Genomic DNA, 19,455 nt, shown 5'->3' on the forward strand with positions numbered 1-19,455 from the left:
CTTCAGTCCTTCTAGCATTGGCGTAGGGACGGGGACAGCATCATCTAGGCGGAAATCCTACACTAAATGATTGATATAACGTAAACCGCCACACAACGCACGCCGCCACACAACGCACGCCTCTACAAGCAAGCAACCACCCAAGGAATTCCACCAATTTCTCAACCACCCATGAATTTATTTAATTTAAATTAAAAATATATATCTAGTAGAAGGAATAGATCATATAAAAATGTATAGTTAATCCAAAAATCTAGATGGAAGTCGAATAATGCGGCCACAACGTGATAATTGCGGGGTGGGCGAAGAAGGAATTGACGGCGACGTGGAGGAACTGCTAGAAGAAGTAGGTCGTAGGGAGCTTGCTGATAGGCGTGTAATTGACTGATTACCGGATTGGGAAGGTTGTATAGGGTTGGCCTGGTTAGATTTTTCGCCAGGCCCCTGGCTTCGTACGGCCTTTGTAGGGGATTTGGCTGACCTGGCTGATCTGGCGGCGGCAACGAGATTTTGATCTCTAGAAAGCTTTAACTCTCTAGTAGCTTGCTGAGCAGCTTCCTTATCAGTCTTCTTTCGCTCAGCAGCTAGTTTACGAGCAGCCACGCGAGCAGCAACCTCAGCTTTTTGTCTCTCTCGCTTCTGAGCATTAGCCAGCCTAAGAGCTCGAGTTGCAGCTTGCTTTGCAGCTTTTACGATCGCTTTCTCTTGACGTAATATATCCTGTTGAAGCTTGCCTGCTGCTTTTTCAGCAGCCTCACTAATCTTAGCAGCCTCGTCGGTCTCAAGCTGCTGACGTGCTGCCGCAATCCTAGAAGGTGAAAAGAATTGAGCAGCACGCGAATTCTCTTTATCCACAAGACCTAGAGGCTTTCCACGTTGGCGGCGCTTCTTCTCCTTTCGTAAAGCTTCGTATAGAAGCTTATTTTCATGCTGCAAAATCTCTTTTTCAAAAACTAGTCTTTCACTAGCATGAACGATTTTTCGGAACCCAGTAGAGATTCTTCGCCGTTGATTTAACTTCTTAACTGCCCGTCGCAGTCCTCGTATGGTAGTGGGTGTGACTGGCTCTGCTGTGACTGGAGTGCTTGGTCTAGCAAGCTTGCTAAGCACCCGATCTGGTGAGAGAGGATAAATGCCAGTAGCAGCAAATCCAGACTCTATATTTGACTTCGTGACAGCTTGCTTCCAGGCGTTGTGGAATAATAAAAAGAAGTTGCGTTTTTTAATGGATACACCTCCCATTGCTGAGCGTAAGAATAAATCCACCTGCTGAGAGTATGCCTTTGATAAAGGTCCAAAAATACCAACATCCAAAGGCTGCAAGCGATGAGTTGAATGAGGCGGCAGTACAGCAAGGATAATACGATTTTGATCAGCGTAGTTGATGAATTTCATATTGACATGAGAAGAATGGCCGTCAAGGATGAGCAGGCGCCAGGCTCCATTCCTAGCCTTTGTATGAGGATTAAAGACCCGTTGCAGCCAATGTAATCCATATTGATCACTGCTCCAGCCGTTCGGGGAGGCAGCAAAAAAGACCTCATGCTCTTTAGAATCAAAATCTTCTAGCCACGTATCTTGCAAATCCCCGGAGTCTGACTGATATATAAGACCTGGCGGCGTTGACCTTCCACTGGCTGATATGGCGGCTAGCAAAGAGATGAATTCTCTACTCCCATCCTGAATCGTGCCTAGCAAGCTCCCGCTCTTAAGCTGCTGTACAGAGACTATTCGCTTGCTGATTTGCATGACGCCCATAAGAAAGCCCTTCTCATCAAGATTCCACGTATTAGATGGTCGAATGTTGAATTTTTTGACCTTTTCGTCTAGCTAAGATGCTCAAGCATTAGCAACCCCTCATTAAATTGCAGGCAATGTAAATAAAAATCAATCAAATACAAGCTGGAAAAAGTGCTGAAAATACTCAGAATTATCAGCTCTCTTGCGTTTTTGATCAATTGCTCGTAAATATAGGCTTTTGATGCGATCCTTGTGGCGTTGACAAAATCTAGAGATCCAATGCTCGCCAATCGGCTCCTGAAGGATTTCTTCAACTAGATTTTGAAGAATTCGAGGTGTAGGAGGAAAGCCACGGTCCGTAAGACGATTTATATATCGAATAAGCTCTTCCTCTTGAGAGTTCGTAAGTTTCTGTCTATATAGGGAGTCGGCAGTTTCTCGAGACACTGATTTGCCCGTAACGCGTCGCATAAGCGTAGTTCGATGAATTCCGTATTTTTTTGCAACAGTAGTATAATTGCCAGCCTCTTGCGAAAGGAATTCAGCCACTGCGAGCTCTACAGCTTCTTTGGTTGGCATGTTGTAGATGATTGAAGGTGGAAGGTTGGGTTCAAAAATCGGCTTTTTGGGGCGTGCGTTGTGTGGCGGCGTGCGTTGTGTGGCGGTTTACGTTAGTGTCTCAACGTCAATTTTATGCTGCCATCAGGGCGACGTTCAACTTCCACGACCAAGAATTTCAAAGGTACTTTCAAATCTTTTATTTCTAATTTGCCAATAAGGGTATCAACTAGCCAATCAGCATCTGCTGAATCTTCTGCTATAATACGGAGGTCATCCACGTAGATTGTCATATAGAGGTGCTTGCGGGATGTGTGACGCCATAGAGCAGGGTCGTAGGGGCTATGTTCAAGACCATTCTCGCGGAGTAATGCTGCAAGGAAATCGTACCAGATCTTAGCTGCAGGATCCAATCCGTATAGGGAACCCCCGACAGCGCATACCATCGTGTGTGGAGTCCCCACCTCAAATCCGGTGGGTTGCTGCATGTAGATTGCCTTACCAAGTCAGCTGTGTAGGTAGGCCAGCACTATATCAACCTGGCGCAAGGTCCAACCTCGCTTGGCCGCTATCGCAAACATCATGCGATTGGCTGTATCATTAATGACAGGCCCCTAGCTGGAGAAACGCTTCCAAGTTTAGATAGAGATCCTCTTGAGCAGCAAAAGTTTCTTCGCGTGCACTCTTCTTTAACCAATTGCCGCACACTACCCATCGAGATTTTCGTAGGATGCCATCAGGATCTGCATTGGGATCCTGCGGGCGATCTTTTCAACATAAACCCAGCGGCCAGGGGCCCCCGGCTCACCATTAGGGACATCAGAATGTGGAATCATTGTCCAGGTATTCCTCCGTTCCAAATCTGCAATCTCATGTTCCATTGATCTTTTCCAATATTCGCGATAATGTTCTCCACAAGACATGTTGCTGGACTTGCAGCTTCAGTTGTCATACAGATAATATCTTCTCTTGGGGTTGTAGGTGCTTTTGCAGGGAAAACAACATCACTGGTGACAATAATTCTATCAGCAGTAGGACTCCAGAGGCAGTAGATTGAGTTGCCGAGAAATCCAATAAGTTTAAACATTTTTGCCCCAGTGGACAGCTTGTCAGAAGGTCTTTGAGATCCATGAAGGTGAGCATAGACATCAACACCTAACTCCCTAAATGACAAAGTCGGGCCGGGGCGTTGATTAACGCTGAGATTGGAATGGTATAAGGGCATCGCGTAGGTGCTTCGCCAGCGTTGCTGGTAGGCCAATACTTCTCATTATATAGGGCGGTGGATGTCGGCGTGTTGTTGGTAATAGCAACTACTGTTTCAAGAACATCTGCCCAGAACTGCTTTGGTAAGTTCATGCCTATAAGCACTGCCCTATTGCGCGTCATTATTGTACGTCCCTCTCTCAGAAACACTATCTTGATGAGGAGATTGGGGTGTAGTTGGTTCCCAAATTGTGCCATCTTTGGCCATCATCTTGGTCATCTTCGCTGATCGAAAAACACCATCAATATCTGTCCTAACTTGCGCTGGTGGTGTAAAACCAAGGTTCTTCATGAATTGGACCCAGTGAGCATAATAATCTACAGCTTGGTCCTTGGTGTGTAAAAAGTATATCCACCTATGGCGGGTGGCATCATCAGTGATGAGCATATAATATTTGGTTCCTTGTCGTGATTCAATAGGGTAATCAGACATATCATCGAGCGTACGGCCGCCGCCAGCGAGGTCAATGTGGACACGTTGCATTGCACGTAATGCCCGTGGCATAGGGGTTTGTGAGAACTTTCGCGTCATGCCTGCTTTTACGCAACTGTCGCAGAAGTAGCCTGTCTTAGGCTCTTTGATACGAATGCCAGATGAAGGATCCTTTGCTAGTGCAATGATCGCGCCAGCATGGATATGCTCTATGTTGACGTGCCATTCCATAAGCGTTCTGGTCAAGGGGGTATGATCATCAGATTCTCCCATTGTTGTCGACATGGCGTCCCCATAATCATAAGAATTGGCCATAAAATTGATGGCTTGGGACGGATGATGGACATCGACTTGGGATTCTCGTTCTATAATCTTGTAGACCGAATTTAGGGACGTACGAATTGCAGTGAAATTGACGCCATTTGGAGCCCTTATCATAAAGTAGGAAGGGGTGGCGTTCGATAGTTGGTATCGGAAGCCTTGATCTTCTAGCTTCGCGAAGGATAGGAGATTGACAGTAAGGTTGGGGATCCAGTGGACATCACTGATCAAGATATTCCCCCCTTTTGATTCTAGAAGAACGTCACCTACCTCTTTGACCTGCCCCTGGCCTCCGTCCGCGGTATTAACCTTCAAATCCCCCTTGAATGATCTTGCTCGCACTATCGAGCGCTTTTCACCTGTCATGTTGAAGCTTGCGCAGATGTCAAGATACCAGGGTTTGAAAGTTGTATTGGATGACGCAGACAGCGCAATGGCTGCATTGGCATTAGGCTGAGAGGCAAGGAGATCTGTCACTTTGCTGCCAGTAGATTTGTCATCACCCTTATCCTTTTCCTTATTCTTACCCTTGCCCTTCTTTTTATCCTTTCCCCTTCTTTTGGCACCCTCAGAGTTATTGGTGCCTTTCTCCTTTTGAAGTTCCTTCCACCATTCTGGTGCCTTATCAGGGTTTAACCGAAAGCAATAAGCCTTTGAGTGCCCCGGAATGTTGCAAAAATCGCACCTGGGAGACGTGGTGGAGGTTGCGTTGTTATTGTCATTAGTGGCTGAGTTGGCCCTCGGAGTTTTAGTTCGCTCTGAGTCTTTTACCTTGCTTGTTCGATGAGCAAGCTGCTTCATCAGGTCATCAATATCCAAGTTGATGATGGGACCCTGACCTGTCCCATTAAATGTGTCAAGGCGTGATTTGACGTAGGTCCTTTGATGATCACGGAGGCCGATAATGAAGAAGTCATGGAGGAAGTCTTCGTGAGGGTTCTTTGCCAGTTCTAGAATGCGAGTAGAGAGGTAGCGAAATTGACGTATGTATGACAGATAATCGCCATCCTTGACGTGTAGGTAGGTCAATTCTTTGAGGATGCTGATCCTCTCTTCCCCTAAGGACATCACGTACTTCATGCCTATCTTCTCCCATAGAGCTGCTGCGTTATCTGATTGGATGGTCCCAAGCGTTGTTCGAACAGAGCTCACCAGAGATTGCAACATCCGACGGTAGAGAAGTTTTGAGCGTATCGCCCAATATCGTTGATCAAGTAATGATAAGCCCTCAGGGGGCTCATGTTGGTTCTTGTTTAAAATGTCTGCACCACTGATCACTTCTGCATCTGATAAGATGCTAATCTTCAAAGCTTGATGATTGGTTCCATCGAGCGTGGTGACGGACTTAGTGTCCAATGAGGCCTGCATCTCCTTCTGATAGTCACGGGCCAGTTGCTTCGGATCTTCCATAAAGGTGGTGTTGGGAATCGGGCGTGCTGAGAGCGGTTGCTAGCAGAGCGCCCTACGGTCTGCCACTGACATGGTCACCATGCCACTGGCGTTAGGCGTAGGCATCAGCATAGGACTGGGAGTGCCATCATCAGACTCATCGCGTTCTAGCATCTTGCCAGTATCGCACGCTGAGCCAGAGGCCTCTATCAAATTCTCCTCCACCATCACGTATTCTGCTTGAGCCGTTTGTGCCCCCATAGTATTTGGAGCGGCGATTTCCAATGTAGGATTCTTGTCGGGGTCCGGTTTGTTAGGTAAACGGCTGCTAAGAGGATCTCTGGAAAAAGGCTTTAGGGAAGGTGAGCTTCAATACGAATTGTTCTTGTCTTTGCTAAAAGGGTATGCCCAGCACATTCTGCGGCACCATTTTGTTCATGGACGTAGTCCGCGGAGAATTCTACATGGATGCCCTCTTCCCTAATACAGTTTTCGAAGTCGGTGGTATCAATTGACGTCTCGTTGTCTATCCTTATGATTTTAACGCGTATATCATATTGACATTCAATATTGCTAATTGTTTGTTGAATAGCTGCTCGGATATCAGACTTCTTTCTTCCAATTATCGCCAAATAATTCCTGAAAGAGTCACACATAAAATGGATAGCCCAACGTTTGCTTGAGAAGCTCGCATCAGGACCATGAATAATATCACCATGAAAGCGTTCAAATAGAAGGTTGGAACGTATGTGTGGACGTCACGATATTTGGTTTTTGGCGTTCGCGATTTGGCAGGTCTGCTTGCAGAGGTCGAATTTCCCCTTCCTTGGTTTCGCGGAATCCGATGATTTTTCACCCTACACGTCCACAATTTTAACGCCGGTAGAGGTATTAGGAAGGTGAATAATTGAACCTTCTTGAACGTGGCCTAATCTGCGATGCCATAATTCCTTGGATCCGTCGGCGATCGTGATTTCCGCCGATTTCTTCGTATAGAGGGCGACGCCGAAATTGGCGTGGGTGGGCTGACCAGCTCCGGCTCCGGCTCCAGTCCATCTAATGGGTGGTAATCCGTCACCCACATCCGCCCGATTTTCTGCAAAACCGCGAACGGAGCTCCATTTCATTGAAGCTGCTTGTATTCAGACTGTAGATATATTGATTGCTCTTCCAGTTAATCAACAGCAGTCAAATTAGTGTGGAAGTTGGGTATAAATGCGGTGTTTCGTAATAAGATGTCAAAACGTTTCCCATTTTCGTCGGTCATATAGGTAATCACGGTTCCATAACCAAGAACCCTCGTAGTCATGTCACCAGTCAAAATCTCGCCATTTGCTTCGGTAAAGGTTAGAAATCGAAATCAGTCATTGGTAACGTGCTGGTCAGCGGCGCAATCTGATACCCAGCTGTTTTTCAAGGGGTGGGAGCTAACGCCTCCGGCCCTGGGTGGCCGAGGCGGCGGTACCACAGGACAGAGGTAGCAGGTGCAGACCATTTAAGCAGGGCTGATCAGACTACAAATACAGCTTCTTCTGTGGGTAGAGGATTATATTCCAGTATGAATTTGTCAAACTTCTTTTGTAGATAGAAAAATGACTGCGTCCTTTGACATAAATTAGAGTGCAATTGAATTCGTTTATCCCAATATTCCACGTATTGAAGAAATGCGCAGCTGCAATATTTGTATGAAAGCTAGGAATATAGGAGACACTGATCAATGTTGTAGATTTTGATCCAGTGGATGAGTCAACTTGAATATCCACCTCACCGTGGCCTTCCACTAGTAGGCATGAGTCTCCGGCGTAGATGAAGGAGTTTTCAATCACAGAATAGTTTCTGAAGCATTGCATGTTATTGCAAATATGACAGTTTGCCCCATTATCATAAATATAGCTATCTTGCAGTGGATATTGATGAATTGAGGAAGCTCCAGCTTCAAAGACCGCTGTTGAAAGTGTGAAAACTGCGTCTTCGTCAAAATCTTCATATCAGGATTCCACCATTGTGGCGGTGGCTGCGCTAGCGTCATTAGCAGCTTGACGTCCAACCTCTTTTCGCGAATTTGACTGCGTTGGTCCCGGTTTACCCTCCTTCTTCCAATCCTGAATCAGTCAATTAATACGGGCTAGAAGGCTTTGATTCTGGGTTGCTTCGATAACATGTTCAGCAGTTGCATAAGTCGACTTCCAATTTGGTTTAGCAGCGCGTTGATACTACGGGTTGAGGTAGTAGCAGTGGGCCCATCGGTGGGAATTGCCACATACGCAATTGGAATTCGTCTTCAAGGAACTCCAGCTGCGAGATCCAGAATCAGGGTTTTTAGGTGTGGATTTAACAGTACTTTGAACCAGTCTCTTGGAGATCACTGACAGTGGTATTGTCCTGGAATGTGGCAGCAAAGACAGCAGTCTTATGAGAGACTTTAGTCATGTTGGCATTTGCTATTTTCATTTGGCGGAAGTTTCAGAACTTCTTAAACAAGGCTGAGATCTCAATGGGAGATAGACCCTCGTCTGTGTCATCAAGGATCCGATTACGGCGGTAGTTGACGAATTCCGGCTGGATGTCCTCAATCATTGTGAGGAAACGATTTCTTAGAGATATCCTTCCCTACAAGGATTGCCCCAGCTAGCGCCAATAACGTGCGAATGCCTCTCTCCGAAACACCATCTTGGTGGGGGGAATTGCGGGGTAGTAGGCTCCCATATCGTCCTCTGACTAGTCATGATTGTAGATATCCTCGTAGAGCGGAATAATACGCCGTCAATATCCGTCCTAATGTACGCAGGCAGAGTGAAACCCGGGTTTTTCATGAATTGAATCCAGTGCTCGTAAAAATCGACGGCTTTGTCCTTCTTATGCAAAAAATAAATCCATTTATAGCTGGCAGCATCGTCCGTAATAAGTATGTGGTATTTCGTCCCCTGGGGTGATTCGACTGCGTGGTCAGGCATTTCGTGGAGCAGTTGGCCGCCAGCGAGATCTATATTGATACGCTCCATCGCCCGTAGAGCTCGTGGCGTCGGGGTCTGTGAGTATTTACGTGTCATGCCGGCTTTGACGCAGCTATAGCAAAAGAAGCCTGACTTGGGTCCTTTGATTTGTACGCTGGATAGGGGGTTCTTCACTAATGATACAATCGCTCCCGCATGGATATGACCTAAGTCGACGTGCCATTCTATGAGGGTTTTTGATATTTTATGATTGTGAGATTGTGAGATTGATCATTAGATTCGTCGAGTGTCGCCATTGCGTCTCCGTACCCGTAGGATTGGGCGATAAAATCGACTGCTTTGGACGTATGGTGGACATCGATTTCCGAATCTTGTTCGACGATCTTTGTAGATGGAGCTTTGGGGCGTATGAATTGCGGTGAATGTGGCACCGTTTGGGGCTGGTATGATTAAATAAGACAGGGTGGATGAGGATAGTTCAAATCTGAAGCCTTGGTCTTCTGGCTTCGTGAACGACAACAGGTTGGCAGTGGAATTCGGGATCCAATGCACGTCACGGACCATGATATCCCCCCTTCTGATTCTAGGAGGATATCCCCAATCTCCTTAACCTGTCCATGGCCTCCGTCGGCCGTACTCACCTCAAGGTTGCCCTTATATAATTTAGGACGCATCATTGAATGCCTCTCACCGCTCATATGAAAACTGGTGCAGGTGTCAAGACACCATGGCTTCGACGATATTTCAGATGACACGAATAGGGCGACCGCTGAGTTGGCACTTGGTTGGAAGGCAAGAAGATCCGGCATTTTTTGTCGTTAGCTTTGTCTTCCGTATCCCTTCTTTTATCGTTGTCCTCATCCTTCTTATTTCTTTGTTTTCGTCCGCTGTTATCAATGTCCTTGATAATCTTATCCTTATTCGCCTCCCTCCATCGACTGGACGCCAGCTCTGGGTGCAGACGCCAACGGGTCTTCTTCACATGACCTGCGGGCTTGCAGATTTCGCACTTCGTGGATGTGGATGCACTTGGCTGATGATTTCCGTCATTGGTGGCCGTGTTGGCCTGTGGGGTCTTCGTACGCTCAGAATCTTTGGTCTTGCTTGTAGGATTGGTCAACTGTTTCATAAGATCATCTATATCTATGTTGACAATTGGGTCTTTGGCCTGTCGCATAAAATCGTCAAGGCGAGTCTTCACGAAAGCTCTTCGATGATTTCGTAGACCATTAAGGAAGAGATCATGGTAGAAATCGTCCCTATTATTGGCTAACTCCTTATGACGTGCGACTAGGTAGCGAAATCTCCTCTGGTTGGTAGGATAATCATTATCTTTGACATAGAGGGTAGAAAGCTCCTTCATTACATTCATACGCTCTTCTGCTAAGGAGACAGCGTATTCAATACTAATTTTCTGCCATGGGGCAGCTGCGTTGTCTGGTTCCAACGCTCCAATCGTCGTCCGTCCGTACGGGTCCTAGAAGGGACTGCAACATTCGACGGTATAGGGCCTTTGTACGCACTATCCAATGTGCTTTATAAGGCGTCAGTGTCCTGAGGTGGTTCATGTTGGTTCTTCGTAATAATGTCAGTGCCGCCGATGACCTCCGCGTCCACATGGATTCCCCTCCCTCCAAGCTTGGTAGTTGGTCCCATCGAACGTAGTCACAGCTTTCGTATCCATCGAGGTCTGCACTTCTTTTTGATATTCACGTATCTCCTGTTTTAGGGTATACGAAGGGTATTCTCATTGATTCGAGAGTTCTCATTTGTAGCCATCATCTGCTGGCAAAATGCGAACAAATCAGCCGCAGTCATAGTATGGTGATCATGCCACTGGCATTAGGGGCAGGCATGGGAATAGAGGTCCCATCATTTCGATTCATCGCGTACGGGCATTTTCCTCGTATCACGGCTCGAACTAGCTCCTTCCATTGCTTCCTCTGCCAACGCGTATTCGGTCTCTCCTTCAGCCGCTGAGCTAAGCTCTGTCACCTGGTCATACTCTTCTTCGTACACCGGGGGGAACGAGGGGAAAGAGCCTTGGGGCTTAGAACGAGAACGTAACGATCTCTTTCACTCTGATTGAGGAGAAAGGGTTAATCTGCTCATCTAGTCGTAGGAACAGAGTGTCTTTGAAGAAGAAGAAGAAGAAGAAGAAGAAGAAGAAGAAAAAGATAAAAATAAGAGAAAAGTGGAGTGTTGTTTTTGATTCTTCGAAGAACGCGATCGCTTTTGCAACCAGACAATATTCCTGTGGATAATTTTGTTGCAAAAAGAGCCTTCTTTTCTAGAATCTACATCGAACTCATCCAAAGAGCTACCAACGCAACGAAATCTTGAATAAAAATTGCGTTTTTATCTCAAAAACGTACAATCCGGGCTCATAAACTGTGGGGTGGGTGAGTTCTCTATTGAGGGGGAGAGAGGCTCACTAATATACCCCTGTATCACGTGTGGTTGGGCAGGCAATTGGGTGCCCAACGGGCACTAATTACGTCATAAGGTAGCTCTGCTTGATAAATTACATAGTTCATCAATCACGTTGGGATCCAATCCAACGACATCAGGCAGCTGCTGTCGCCCTCCAATAGTTACATTTTTTTTTTTTTTTTTTAATCTAATGCATCCAAACTCACCATCCAGACCATCAATACCCTTCCGCAAGTCAGCGGAAATATCCGATGAGGACAAGTGACAGTTGAAGCGCCTTAGATGTCAACCTCTCTCGATCGCCTGATTCAGTACGACTCCCGGATTTCTGTAGTTATTGGGAGCTTTGTGACCCCATAGGTCAGCATTTCTTCTTTTTCGGTGAGATAACTTACAACGTACGTATTCTCCCATTTATCCCTATCACTTGTCCGTGCTAACGTCTCATTCCCCGTTTTGACGCTTTAAGACATCATTAACTTTATTAATGTCTGATGTCAGAATGGCGGATGTCTGCGCCTTTAGACGCGTCAATACCCCTATTGATCACCAAACAGACGAAGACTTCAACATTCAGTCACAGGAACGGGCCAATCTCTTGTCTGAAATCAAGGACGCAATTCAATCTAGTACTGTGAAGGCACCTCTGTGGGCATGTATGCAAGTATGTGACATCTCAAAGTTACGAGAACTTGTAACAGCCGCACGAAACTCACCAGCCATATTTTCTCTCTTTAATAACACTTGTTTATCTATTCCTTTGCGTTGGATGCAACATCCTCCTCTTGATCATGTATCATCAACGCCCTCAACCCTTTCCTCCGCTGAAATTTCTGCACACTCGGACCAAAGGCATCGACGTGTAAAGCCAAAAACACTCGCGAAAGAACGTGATCGATATTCGTGTGCCATCACAAAAGGAGAGGTCTTTGAAGTGGCGTATATCTTTCCTCACTTCATGATTAACACGAAACTGTCCACCAATCTTGATGCCTCCATCCCTCCTTTTTGGAATTTACTCGATGTCTTCTTTGAACCGGACCGGCTTAACCGATGGCGTGCAGAAATATTCAAAGACCCCTCAAACCCTGACAAGTCCACAGATGGCTGCCATAATATGATCTGTCTCAGCCCTACAGCACACCGTTTGTGGGCAAAAGCCATGTTTGCGCTGCGGCCAGTTTCCTTGTCCGACGATCGCAAGGAACTTGCTCTTCAGTTTTACTGGCAGCCCAGGCCATCCCATGGCCGCTTTGATTCTGTGAACATTCTTGAATCACCAGGTTCATCCAGAGATCTCGTTAGAGTGGGGGCCAACGTACTCTCAATTGCCGCCGATGACAATGCGACCTCTGCGGTCGCTATCAAGTCTGGTCATACCTTTGTCTTTCGAACTACCAATCCTAATACCCATCCTCTCCCAAGTTTCGAATTGCTCGACATGCAGTGGCACCTTCAGCGAATAGTTTCAATGTCCGGTTCTGCTGAAATCTATGATGAAGATAACGGCGATGACGATGGAGATCACTTGGATGCTGGTATCATCCACAAGACCTTCTCGGACATCCTTGCATGGGTGTCTACACCGTTGTCTCACTCGGGAAGTGATGACGATTTCTCTCGTTCACCTGCTTCAATCAGCACTTATCCTTTAAGGACCATAGAGCGCCCGAGCAAAAATTTATTCTGTTAAACCACAGACTGCTGCGTTGAGACGTTCTTCAGATGTATGCTCTGCAAAACTGCACTAGGATGCATGGGCTTCCCCACCCCCACCCCCAAAACCCCTATTTGAGGCAGCACTAATCTTAGCGTATACCCTACTCTAAATACATTGTTAAACAATATCCAATGGGGTAATCGTATGCCATTTCCCTGTGCTTCGCAACAATATATTGATGTAGCCGCTAACTCCATTGCTTTCATCCCCAGAGACCCTATTCGTATCATACCATAGTTCCAGTCTGGGACAGTCAGACTTCGTTCAGGATTATTCTGCATTAAGATTAGGTCTTACAACCAATGATCAATGGCCAATGACCAATGACCAAACATTAAAACTCTCCTCTCGCGACACTACTCCAAGGCCTCTATAGGCCTCCCGCCGTCTGCCCGATCGTGCACCCCAACTCCTCCCGCACCTCCATCAGAACTGCAGGATCAAATTTAAGTGCCTCCATCTTTGTAGCATTTGCATCCTCTTCGAATTCTCTGCCACTCGTATTTCATTGCAAATCTTGCCTGGCGCTCATCCTGGTGGTGTTTGCGTGTATGCTGCATATGCGTAATCGAGGTGCCAGGCACCACGCAGAACGCAGTACGATCCGACGTCATCTAGGTTATCGATTCAGCGGTGGATTCTGCTGCGATTCGGAGCCTGTTGAAGGCGCTAAATTAACTTTCTTATTTGAAGCCTGAAGGCATCATGCTAAGGTTCATAGTGCGTCTCGAGCAATCTCATATTTGCATTCGGTTTGCCTCGTTAGCTTGCTCAGCTAGATAAATGAACTTTACCGCTCTCTCAGTGAGCATCACACTCAAACCCTTTTAAGGAATGACACAGTGCCTGAGCAGATATCGTAGTGTGAAGGTTGTATATTTCGAGGCAGACGGATGTTTTCAAAACAGTTCATGTGACCGGTAAGCCTGATATGGTGGCTGTGGCGCAACATATGAGTAAAATTGAGATGGTTGCTGCATATGTAGTACGTGCAAACCCTGCAGAGTTGGTTGTACGGAATAAAAATGTAATTTCACTGGTACTATGCAGGATCATGAGCAGCTGAAAACAGGTTGTTGTCTTGGAGGGGAGATGTTGTGACAAGCACCGCGAACAAACTGTTGCACTACAAAAGAACATTGTGAATTCCATTACCTCAACCTGTCCCGCACCTCCAGACTGGAAAATCCTCTTCCAGGCGACGCGGCAAGAAATGACCTTGGTAGAACCAGCAGTGAAGCCACGAGGAGAACGGGACCCAATGGCGAGAAGTGGGTGTAGCGACGCAGCGACTGTGAGAGTAATTTAATATCCCATTCAGGGAAAGTAGAAAGAGAGGCAGTCGTCGAACTTACTTCGATTTTCAGGTGCTTTTTTGATGGCAGCGAAGAGCATCTCCAGCAACGAGAGAGCACTCACTAAGATCAAGACACCGTTCTTACGCCACAGCTAAACCGGACCAAATGCATACGTTATCTGGAGGAGCTTGGTACGTCGGGAGAATGGCTTGGTAGATATCAATGCTATGATGCAGAACCCAATCAAGGAAAAAACTGTGAAGCTTGCCAATAGTAAAGCCATGAAGAATAGCGAAACTCTTGGAGACTTGTTGACAGTCCGATGAAGTCGCTTGCGTATTGATGCCATGACTGCGCCCGCCAGCAGCAGGGCAGTTGCGATAACACCCAAAAAGCTGGAAACGAGGCTTAAGCTTAACATATAAAGCGGCATTCGTTATAGCACATTCATTGAGGACAAGGAAAAAGAAGGTCTCATGCATGTATCCTACAGGTACAGTATTTTAAATCAACTAGGGACGTTCTTCAGCGAAGTAAATAGGGGAGCTTTACAGAGTCAGTCAAAAGATGAACATTGAAAAAAAAAAAAAAAAAAAAAAAAAAAAAAAAAAAAAAAACCACCAACCAGCTGCTTGCCTCGCATGATTATAAACAGCCTGCCTGTTGAAGCAGCAGCACAGAGCCAACGACAAGGTATGTAGTAATGTAATATGCGAGAAATATCTTGTCCTGTGTTGATCCAAAGGAATTATTCCAAAAGCACCGGGTGGTTTATTAACTACAGAATAACCGGGCCCTTAGTGGTTGATTTCATAATCAACCTCCGGTCGGACCCTCGCATCTGCAGGTCCGGCCACCTCAATGTGAACTGCCATCTCAATGTGAAATATTTTTTTTTATTCAGGATATTAAATTAATTTATCAATGAATGTAGCAAGATTCATAAAATACAACTTGATTATGCAGTAGACAATCTACTTGTGACTCTTCCTAGTAAATTTGGTGGCTCTAACATTAATACCCTTGTCTTTACAATATCGTTCAAGTTCCACCATAACTTTCTTCCATTTCGGACGCAACTTCTCTAATGCCTCCTGATTATCAAGCTTTTGATGAATGAACTGTCATCTTGCATATATTAGATGGCGGATATGACCCCTCCTTTATGTACTACTCTTCGGGAGGCTCGCCGGCGGCGTTCGCGAGCCGCAGTGGCTGCGGCAGGTTTTGAGAGCTCATCCTGCAGAAGAGCCACCGTATTGGCCATCGCGATACTGCCCTTATAGAGGTTTTCTAGCCCAGTTTGGATATATTCAGGGTCTTCGACGTCCTCCATAGCCTCCAATTTGCGCTTATATCGGTTGAATTGACGTACGGTCGAAGGAGTAATACCAGGTCAAGGAGTCTATGGAAACGGACGTAGATGGACTCATATGAGTTGTCTCAAACTCACGTAATTTATTAAGGACGGTGGATGGATTGAATGGAACCAGGCCTGTTGCTTCCCATCCTCTCTTGATCGTATGAACTCTGAATGTCGCCTTTCGTATAGAGGTGATGGCATGAAGAAATTCAAATTTTGTAAACTTCTCACAACCACGTCTTGTTGCTTCTTCAACTGCCAGTGAATGATGATGTTTGAATGCCTGAAAAACCCCTACATCCAGAGACTGTAATAGATGGCTCGTATGAGGAATAAGGTAGAAGGGGATGATGTTATTTCTTGTTGCAATAATCCATGAACTCGTACGTGCAGTGGGAGTCAAAGCCATCCAATAGAAGCAGACGATGAGATCCTTTGGTGCGACTGTTCGTAGCGTGATAGAAGTGTTGAATCCACTGAAAAGAGATTTGATCATTGTTATAGCCAGTGTCTGACATACCCACCATGGCAACCTTCTCAATCTCATCGGTCCAGCACTCCTGTAGCTGCTTCGCGGTGAGAATGTACAAAAGGAGGGATGGTGAAGCCGTCCGTTGAGACTGCTTCAATGATCGTAAGGTTTTCTCTATTATTGGAGCTTCCAACACAAGTCTGCCTTCGAGGATCTCGCGTCACTATCCACTGATCTCGTCCGATTCCTATCCTGAACCCTGTTTCATCAAAGCTGTAGATATCGCTGAGTTGGACCCCAGACTTATCCACTGTCTCCTTGAAACGGTTAAACCAATTAAGTATGAATGACGGCTCGTGGGCTTGCTTCCTAGCCATGTCGATGGTCTTCTGCCGTCGTATATTGTATTCAGGATGACGTTTGATGAATCTTTTGACCCAATGTTCTCCAATCTCAGGCGGCCATGGAATCGATTGATCAAACGTGAGTTAAGGAACGTTGAATTCTCTCGCCAATGCACTAATATTAGGATTTTCAACATCGGCTATGGATTCTAGAGCTTCTTCAATCTTATTCTCTATTAAAATATATGAAGAAGTCATTGCGTTGACTGGTTATTGAATTTTGAAGATGGAATAGAATATCTAAATAAATATTTCACGTGGATCACATTTGAGATGGCAGAAACCCCTCGAATGCAAGGTCCGATCGGAGGTTGATTATAAAATCAACCACTAGGGGCCTGGTTATTCTGTAGTTAACAGCTAATTAGCAGCGAGAAGTAACCCAACGATCTAACTAGTTACCCTTGAAAGTCATCTTCCTTAGCAATGCCATTCCCAGGTTTGAGCCGAAACCATCAATTCCGCTCATATTGGCAGCTTTCATAATTAGTTACCCTCCAAGTTTCTCTGGCAATCACATATAAGTGAATAAAACAGGGCAATTCCACCGTCCTAAAGGCCCTCGGTTGAGAATTTAAGAAGGCAACTTCTGCACATACATAAGCAGTCTTGAAGCTGGAAACTACCCATCCCGCGTGAATATCTAGCCATGATATACAGAGCTCTGGGCAAAACCATGTATCCGCGTCGTTTGTCTGTCCCGTCCGTGGTAGGATTCTTGATTATGGAAGCGTAATGAGTAAACCCCAGTTGTTCAACAGAAGACAATCGGGTCTTCACAGTGTCGGTTCCCTTTGCTTTGTTAGGATAACCCAAAAACTTGGATCTCAACTGAGGATTCGAGAATCTGCGTTCATCGGAGATTTATCACTCAAGGTATGAACTAGCGCCCTGGGATACGGACTTCCAGTTACTGAATAGTAGAGTTTCTCGACTCGACAGCCAGATAAGCAGCGGGGATATATAAAATATGCTGACTTCATAGTATCCGTGGAGGTTTTTTTTATTTATTTTTTTTTTTTTTTTAAATTTTTTTTCCTTCTAATTTTATTTTCATTTTTACTCTCATTTTTGTGTGTTAGAGAGAGTGCAAAACAAGAACCAAGAGGAATCCCTTTGATTGCATCCTTTTTAAATAAGCCTCCAAATCCCGTAATACAGGCTTCCAGTATGCCACACATCAAGTGAGGGGACGCAGTTTTCTCCTCTTCGAACCAGGCCGATGGAGCCCAAGGGTTGCTGCGTAATTTAATGTCATCTGAGGGGCCATATTCAAGGATTCTCTAGAAATCAGCCAGCTTGGGGACCCAATAATAGACCTTTGTTTGGGGTTTGACATCCAACAGCCCTACCTGAATGCCCTTGGGCCAGCATCTTGAGAGAGTTTTCATGGATATCAGCAACATATTCAGAAGAGAACCCTAGTAAATATAACGCGATCACTCAATATGCAGTGGGAAACTTGCAGGAGAGGTCCGAAAAGACGAGTGACTGGCTGGCCGTTGCCATTGAGATGAGTCAAAATTGAGATGATTTCACAACTGTGACTATAAACGGATGATTTGCTATTCATATTTTGTTGGGAGTGTATCCAATATTTGTGAAGAGGTGTTGAAGATAAAATAATGAGCACGGAACTATTCTGCTCTGACCATCTCTCTGATCACATTATTATTATTATTATTATTATTAATAAATATCTGACAGATAGTTATCATACATCAAACTCCACTTTATGGGCTGGACAATCACTGATATCCTGAAGAAGGCTTCAGCACATTCATAGCTAGCGCACCAAGAGAGGGATTAACTAATAGGAACTGCCTAGGTCCCTATTAGCACCTCTATATATATATATGTGCCACTGGAAAAGCGCCACAGTTCGTTGATAGCCTCTTGGTGACTCGCCCATCGAAAAAGAAAAGGAAAGAGGAAAAAGTTACGTTCTAATTTTCCTGAAGAAGATGAAAGGAATGAAATGTAAGAAGAACCAGGGATGCCATTTCACGTCATGGGAAACTGAAACAAACCTGATACCTAGTTAACTATTAACATGACATAAACCTTCCTTGCCATCACATCTATCTTCAGTTATCAGAGAGGTATCTCAGGGCCAGGCCATGGTGTCAGATCTCACAATATCACTCCACGATGGACCTGTAGATAGTTTACCTATTCATCCAAGAGTCAATAGATTTCCATCGATGCGCAATTTTTTTCAGGTTTGACTCTTGTCATATCATTCTCTCAGTAGTTATCAAATCATACCTCGATACTTTATACTTCATAAAAAGAAAGAATCACTGATTGAACACTGACATTACCATTTTGAGTTTCTTCATGTTTAAGTTTACATGGATCCGAGTTCAATCTTAGAAACTATTATGTCTCCTGGGTATGGAATGCTTACCTGGTCTTTGTGTTGATTGAAATCGATGCACTAGTAATTAGTATCTATTGGTAAATTAACGCAGGAATTGGTTCTGTAGATAATATATATTTCATATACTTACACTAAATATCTTTCACAACTTTTATATACAATAGCTAGGGACAATTCATTACTACACTTAATCAAAGCAAAAATCATATCTGCTGTGTAAGTTAAGTCAACTTTAAATTTACATTTTAACTCTTTGAAACATTTATCTTAACCCTGAACCACAGCAGTCAAATGTGGGACGTTGACGCCAAGTCAACATCAACCGGGGAAGAACCGTGAAGCAGATCTGCACTGAAGGCACACACAGCTCATTATTGAGGCATTGGCTCATTGGCCCATTGGCGGCGACCAAAGGCATCCTTGAGCAGCTTATGGAGTATTTTCTTCTAGTTTTTGGCATTATTGACTAGCTGAGCAAATAAGTAATAAGCACACAGCGGATAGCACCTTTTGAAATCCAGCGTGTTGCTTTCTTTTTGCCACGCGGCTCCAATCAATAGTTATAGCAATCAATCAACACTTTGCACAGCAGAGTTAAAACTTGTTCATGACAAAGGCTGCTGGCAAGGAGAAGTCATCATGAGAAATCTGAGAAACCAAGGGGGGGGGCAAACAACATAAATAATTTATCTGTATTTGGGTTACACTCAACATAGTTAAA

The 19,455-nt window shown here is 45.1% G+C and overlaps 3 protein-coding genes across 3 annotated transcripts; 1 reads left to right on the plus strand and 2 right to left on the minus strand.

The window, feature by feature from the left end:
* Positions 1-9,355: 9,355 nt before the first annotated feature.
* Positions 9,356-10,479, minus strand: PADG_06371 (uncharacterized protein; the record flags this gene model as incomplete). Its single annotated transcript, XM_010763408.1, has 3 exons — positions 9,356-10,138; positions 10,185-10,351; positions 10,398-10,479. The coding sequence occupies 3 exons, from the start codon at positions 10,477-10,479 to the stop codon at positions 9,356-9,358; spliced, it is 1,032 nt and encodes a 343-aa protein (XP_010761710.1).
* Positions 10,480-11,596: 1,117 nt separating this feature from the next.
* Positions 11,597-12,787, plus strand: PADG_06372 (uncharacterized protein; the record flags this gene model as incomplete). The annotated part of the gene is made up of 1 exon (XM_010763566.1): positions 11,597-12,787. The coding sequence occupies one exon, from the start codon at positions 11,597-11,599 to the stop codon at positions 12,785-12,787; it is 1,191 nt and encodes a 396-aa protein (XP_010761868.1).
* A 473-nt stretch (positions 12,788-13,260) lies between these two features.
* On the minus strand, positions 13,261-14,209 carry PADG_06373 (uncharacterized protein; the record flags this gene model as incomplete). The annotated part of the gene is made up of 3 exons (XM_010763409.1): positions 13,261-13,428; positions 13,970-14,106; positions 14,170-14,209. 3 exons carry the CDS (start codon positions 14,207-14,209, stop codon positions 13,261-13,263), a joined length of 345 nt encoding a protein of 114 aa, XP_010761711.1.
* Positions 14,210-19,455: the final 5,246 nt, after the last annotated feature.

The sequence above is a fragment of the Paracoccidioides brasiliensis genome (assembly GCF_000150735.1).
Source record: "Paracoccidioides brasiliensis Pb18 unplaced genomic scaffold supercont2.8, whole genome shotgun sequence".
In the NCBI taxonomy this organism is placed as follows: Eukaryota; Fungi; Ascomycota; class Eurotiomycetes; order Onygenales; family Ajellomycetaceae; genus Paracoccidioides; species Paracoccidioides brasiliensis.